The following is a 6,925-nucleotide window of genomic DNA, read 5'->3' on the forward strand; positions in this document are numbered from 1 at the left end:
AAAAATTCTCTGGGACTTTTTAAATCAAAGACACACAGCACGAGACAAATGATACGAGACCTGCAGCTGACCAGCATGTGAATGTCTAAAATGAAACCACAGACCTGTTTACACATCAGCAGCAAAATACAGATTAATATAGAATAAAAACTATAGGGAAGTACAGAACAGTCTCTTTCGTAATGATCACATGATTGCTGTTAATATAAGAGTTAAGGCTGAGTGTTGTGGCACAAGCAAGCTTTTGAAGAGAAATTCAACAGAGACATCATGATGAGACTTCTTCTGCAGTTGGCTTTAATAGCTGCCAGCCTTCTCCTTACTAGTGGTGAGTAATTCAGTTTTAAATGTTTAATTTTTTTTAGATAGTTGATTGCAGTTATCTAGATTGTTTTTAAATTAAACTTATCATACAACCAATTACATTAGATAATTAATCATTACAAACTAATGTGGTCTTCACAGTCATTGCTGTAGACTTGACATATTTTGCTGCTAATAAAAAACTGCTGACGGCCGCTCAGGTGGCGCAGCGGTAAAAACACACACTGGAACCAGAGCTGGGATCTCGAATACATCGTATTGAGTCTCAGTTCTGCCTGCCGTCTGGGCTGAGCAGCCACATGAACAGCGATTGGCCTGTTGTTCAGATAGGGGTGGGATATTAAAAGTCGGTTAGAGACGCTCTCATAACTAATGCAATTACGACCTCTGCTGGCTGGTTGATGGCAAAAAGAGTGTTGTCAGGGTGTGTCTCTCCAAACAGTGCTGATCCACATTGCACTCATCAATGACAAAATGCATATGGCTGCTGCCGACGTGTCGGAGGGGGCGTGGGTTAGCTTTGTTCTCCTCAATCAGAGCAAGGATCGGCATTGGTGGAGAGGAAGCGTGATGCAATCGGGCAATTGGACGCGCTAAAAGGGAGAAAAAGGGGACAAAATACATAAACAAAATATATTTAAAAACTGCTGAAAATATAATGATAACATACTGTAATTAAGTAATAATAATGATAAGACAAATCACAGAGCTCGGGTGGTACAGCGGTCTATTACGTTATCCCACCACTGCTGAGACCTGTGTTCAAATTTTAGCACTGCTATTGGTTGGCCGGGTGTCTACACAGACACGGTTGGCTATGCCTGAGGCTGATTGGCATCCTGTCCAAAGTATTATGCCTTGCACAAAGTGATTTCTGGTAAAACTGAACCTGTTGTGCTCCTGACCAGAAAAGTAGCCAAAAAGTAGCTGACCAACTGGTAGTGTACTAATGTGGCATATGTGGAGGCTCTGGACTCCCTTTCCCAGCCAAAAGCATGCAGAAGGTGGTCTGACTGCTCTAAATGGCCTGAGCCTTTTATAACTGTGCATAGTAGTGTAAGAGCTAACATATGAATAAGCATTTTTATATATTGTTTTATATATTTTAATTTCACCCAAGAAGGATGGGTCCCTGCTGAGTGGTTCCCCTCAAGGTTTCTTTCTGTATTAAGAAAGTATTAACTTGCCATTGTCCCCCTTGGCTTGCTCAATAGGGGTTTTTGGTCTGTTGGTCCTGGACTCTGTGAAGTTGCTTTGAGACAATGTTCATTGTAAAAAGCACTATACAAATAAATTTGACTTGACTTGACATGACATGGCTGAGAAAGGACATTCCTAAACTGCATATTCTTAAATATTTATAGATTATTGTGAATTAACATTTTTAGGATTTTAGGATTCATGATTTATTATTCAATTAATGGTAAAATCTGCCTTTAAAGGAATTGTTTTAAATACATACACCAATTAATTTTTCACATACAGTGCCTTAGAGAATTATTTAGCCCTACATTTTAAATAACTTCTGCCATCTTAGCCTTAACAATGAAATCTTCCTCACAGTCTCTTAAATTCCTTTCTTTGGCATTTTAATCTAACATTTTAATGCAGCTGTACTCATTATGTTTCTCCACTAATTTAAATGGGTATTTTACCACTAATTAACCAGCTGCACGTAGAGACAGTAGTACAGACTTCATCCACATCACTTGCAGTAGTTTTCTCCCAATCTGATTTACTGTTTCCTTGTTATTTCATTGTAAATCTGCAAATTAATATTTTTATCCATTACTTTAGGTATGCAACCTCTGGGGAAAGGCTACAACAGTCACTGCCTGTGTGTGAAGTTAGAGTCACGAATGATCCCTCCACACAGCCTGCGAAGTGTAGAGATTTTACCCAAAGGCCCTCACTGCAAGAACACAGAGGTCATGTAAGTGTGAATAATACAGAGGATTAGCAAAACAGTAAAGAGTCTACTCAAAAATTCTACTCAAAAATCTATTTTTGAGCCACTATTCCACCCAAAAATCCTCTAAAAACTATATTTTGTGTTTAAATAGTATTTAAAATATTAAAATGTTCTATTCTGTATAAAATAAAATAAAATATGCTGTTCTGTGACTGCATTTTATAAACATATGATTAACGATGTAAATATTACATAAAATATAAATACTATATAAAGGAGAATCAGGTCAGGGTGCTTGGGTGGCGTAGTGGTTAATTTACACTAGCCCACTGCTGTCTATCTGTCTGTCTATCTGTCTATCTATCTATCTATCTATCTATCTATCTATCTATCTATCTATCTATCTATCTATCTATCTATCTATCTATCTATCTATATATATATATATCTCTATCCATCTCTATCTCTATCCATCTCTATCTATCTATCTATCTATCTATCTATCTATCTATCTATCTATCTATCTATCTATCTATATATATATATATATATATATATATATATATATCTCTATCCATCTCTATCTCTATCCATCTCTATCTATCTATCTATCTATCTATCTATCTATCTATCTATCTATCTATCTATCTATCTATCTATCTATCTATCTATCTATCTATCTATCTGCCTGTGTCTATCTATCTATCTATCTATCTATCTATCTATCTATCTATCTATCTATCTATCTATCTATCTATCTATCTAACTGTCTGTCGGTCTGTCTGTCTGTCTGTCTGTCTGTCTGTCTGTCTGTCTCTCTCTGTCTGTTTTATCTATCTATCTATCTATCTATCTATCTATCTATCTATCTATCTATCTATCTATCTATCTATCTATCTATCTATCTATCTATCTATCTATCTATCTATCTATCTATCTATCTATCTATCTATCTATCTATCTATCTATCTATCTATTATGCTATCGGCCAGTCAGGCATTTACATACAGACGTCTTTAGTAAGAGCTGATAGACTCTTATCTGAGTTAATGTTCTTGTCTTTAATTGCACATCTCTGTCTTTTCTTTCCCAAGTGCTGGATTGGTGAGTGGAGAAAAAATCTGCCTGAATCATCAGACCCCGTGGGTTAAAAAGCTGATTAAATTCATTGAGAAGAAAGAGAAAAACTCCCTGAAAACTAAAGGACAATAAACCTGACAACAAGATACTTACTGATGTGATGGACTCTACTCACAACTTAAAACTCTCAAATACCTGCCTTTTGCCAATCACTCAGTTAATCAATTAATAATATTTGTTGAATATTTTTTTCTTTTCCTAGCATTATTATTTTCAGACCAGGTGAATTCATATTTTGTTCTACTTTTTGATACTTTGATACTTTTTGATACTTTGATACTTTTTGATACTTTGATGTTTTTGATACTTTGATGTTTTTTGAAGATACTTAAATACTTTTTGCACCCCTTGTTTTTAAGTGTATTTGTTAATCTGTAGTTGATTAAAATGTTATTGGTTCAGATCAAAACCTGTTTTGTGAAATACTTTTTACTTTTACATCTTCTTTTGTATTGTTTTGTATAAAAATAGTACAATAAAATTATTTAACCAGGTTTGGCTGTTTGTTGTTCATGCAAAAAATAAAAAAGCCAAGATTTGTGTTGAATTAAAATTCTAGATATTTTTATCCAGATACAAGAATTGGATACTATGTCATTTATTTACCATTACAATATACACCGATCAGTTATAACATTAAAACCACCTCCTTGTTTCTACACTGTCATTTTATCAGCTCCACTTACCATAGAGAAGCACTTTGTAGTTCTACAATTACTGACTGTAGTCCATCTGTTTCTCTGCATGCTTTGTTAGCCCCGTTTCATGCTGTTCTTCAATGGTCAGGACCCCCACAGGACCAACACAGAGTAGGTATTATTTGGGTAGTGGATCATTCTCAGCACTGCAGTGACACTGACATGGTGGTGGTGTGTTAGTGTGTGTTGTGCTGGTATGAGTAGATAAGACGCAGCATTGCTGATGGAGATTTTAAACACCTCACTGTCACTGCTGGATTGAGAATAGTCCACCAACCAAAAGTATCCAGTCAATAGCGCCCCGTGGGCAGTGTCCTGTGACCACTGATGAAGATCTAGAAGATGACCAACTCAAACAGCATCAACAGATGAGCTATCGTCTCTGATTTTACATCTACAAGGTGGACCATCTAGGTAGGAGTGTTTAATAGAGTGGACAGTGAGTGGACATGGTATTTAAAAACTCCAGCAGCGCTGCTGTGTCTGATCCACTCATACCAGCACAACACACACTAACACACCACCACCATGTCAGTGTCACTGCAGTGCTGAGAATGATCCACCACCCAAATAATACCTGCTCTGTAGTGGTCCTGTGGGGGTCCTGACCATTGAAGAACAGGGTGAAAGCAGGCTAAAAAAGGTATGTAGAGAAACTGATGGACTACAGTTAGTAATTGTAGAACTACAAAGTGCTTCTATATGGTAAGTGGAGCTGATAAAATGGACAGTGAGTGTAGAAACAAGGAGGTGGTTTTAATGTTATGGCTGATCGGTGTACAATATTTAATGAATGTAAGAATTATACACTGATTTTCCATGGTGATATAAAGTAGTTAAAAGGCCAAAAACACAAATGGATAAACAAGTTCATTTTATTCTGGCTCATGCTGAACTGGCTGATAAAAGGTGGTAAAAACTTGCATACCGTTTTTTTCCAGACTGGCCCCCACATTCTTTTGTCCACAAAGTAAAATTTAATCTTAATTGTACCTTTGTTCATAATTGTATATTTAGTAACTGTCTCTTCTTGATCACCCATGTTGGTGGGTCATGGACAGAATGCCAGTTCATCATTCACATATTTACTCACAGTGCAATTTAGAGCAATTTAATCAACATTTAGTATGTTTCCTGAAAAATAGGGAAGAAAACTGATGTGCCTTGACAAAACAGACACAGAAGAAAATTTCAGACTCCTCAAACATAGTATCTAGAGGCAAGGTTTAAAGCGCAGCTCTTGGTATCTGATGTTAAGTAGCCACTACAACAATACTGCTCTCTTTAGAATTAATGTAGATCAAAAATATATTTTACTAATTAAGACTGCTGCTGCTCAGGTAGCGCAGCACACCAGAGCTGACATTTCAAACTCGTTGGTTCGAATCTCATCTGGCTGGGCTGGGCTGTTATATGAACAACGATTGGCTTTTTGTTCATACAGGGTCGGTAAGCCTGAGCTGGGAGCTCATAACTGGTGCAATTACGACCTCTGCTGGCTGGTTGATAGCATCTGCACAGAGTTGGAGAATAATGTGGGGTGTGGCTCTCCGTACACAAGGCTGATCTGCATATGAACTCACAGGTGCAGGTGAAAAGATGCAGTCGGTACTGCACACGTGTCAGAGGTGGCGTGTGGGAGATTGCTGTCAATCGGGGCGGGGGTCAGCACCAGTAGAGAGTAAGCATAACGCAATTGGGTAAAAACTGGACGCGCTAAAAGATTGGGAGAAATGAGGAAAATGCTAAAATAAATAAATTAATTCATTCATTAATTAAGACCATAAATTCATTCTTGCATTTGTGCTTGTTTAACAGCAAACAAAAAAGAGAAAAATATGTTGTTTACCTATTTATAAAATATATTTATTTATAAATATATATATTTGTAAAATACGTTATTTACTTATTTACTTATTCATTATTAACGAATAAAATGTAAAAATAAATTTACTATTCATAAAAAGTTTATATCATCAGAACTTTTACTTATCAGATTAAAAGAATTAGTTTCTGCATTTAGGGAAGATGCAAGAGGGAAATATTAATAATCTTCTTCCTTCTGCTGCTCCCAGTTGTTGAGATTATTCCAGGTCTGAGGTGTTGTAATAAGTTTTGTTATCTTTAAGGTTTCACCATAATAAAAAAAAAAATGAGTAATGAAGACAATGTAATGATTCATGAACCCTGCCCCACCTTCCCCCCCCCCCCCCCCCCCATACAGAAACCTGGCAGCAGCTGTTACCCTGTGGGTTTTTGGCTCACCACTTAGTTTTGATTAGCAGGTTTTATCAATACCATCTTGTCAGTGATACAGAATTGGTGTGGAAAATTTATCTTTTGGGATCTGGGTTTGATCTTCACCTCTAGTTATTGTAATTTGTAGTTTCTCACACCTTCAAAAAAAAAGCAGTTCTCTGTTTTTGTTCTGATGTTCTGATGTTTTAATGCATTTCGTTCATTACTTTGTTTCAATATTTTTGGTCAGTTATATTTCAGTATAACTTTTTTTTAGCCTATTGAATCTTATATAATGAACCTAATTATAATATTTGCTAAATATTATATTCATATAACTAAAAACTCTTCACTAAATATAACTAACATATATAACATATAACTAAAAACTAACACATCTAAAGAAGATTATATTATATTGTTATTTCATATGGTTTGCTGTTGGAATAAGATGTCTTGAATGATTTGTAATCCCTCTGGCTTTGTATCGTTGCTTTTTATACTGTTTATTATTGTATTCATGTTATATTATATTTTGGTAATACAGTGGTACCTTGTAACTCAACGTCCCCTAAACTGAAAATCTTTGAAACTCAACGCCCTTTGTTAAGAA

General features: G+C 35.8%; 1 protein-coding gene across 1 annotated transcript; it reads left to right on the forward strand.

Moving 5' to 3' along the window:
* Positions 1–273: 273 nt before the first annotated feature.
* On the forward strand, positions 274–3,448 carry cxcl19 (chemokine (C-X-C motif) ligand 19). The gene is made up of 3 exons (XM_062993598.1): positions 274–328; positions 2,122–2,257; positions 3,331–3,448. The coding sequence occupies exons 1-3, from the start codon at positions 274–276 to the stop codon at positions 3,446–3,448; spliced, it is 309 nt and encodes a 102-aa protein (XP_062849668.1).
* The last annotated feature ends 3,477 nt before the right edge of the window (positions 3,449–6,925 follow it).

This window comes from Trichomycterus rosablanca, chromosome 4 (assembly GCF_030014385.1).
Source record: "Trichomycterus rosablanca isolate fTriRos1 chromosome 4, fTriRos1.hap1, whole genome shotgun sequence".
Lineage (NCBI taxonomy): Eukaryota > Metazoa > Chordata > Actinopteri > Siluriformes > Trichomycteridae > Trichomycterus > Trichomycterus rosablanca.

Bases quoted from the DNA above. Each gene is read 5' to 3' on its own strand.
- cxcl19 (XM_062993598.1), top strand. From the start codon at position 274: ATGAGACTTCTTCTGCAGTTGGCTTTAATAGCTGCCAGCCTTCTCCTT. The intron at 329-2,121 runs GTGAGTAATTCA...CCATTACTTTAG, and splicing joins CAGCCTTCTCCTTACTAGTG to GTATGCAACCTCTGGGGAAA. The intron at 2,258-3,330 runs GTAAGTGTGAAT...TTCTTTCCCAAG, and splicing joins TGCAAGAACACAGAGGTCAT to TGCTGGATTGGTGAGTGGAG.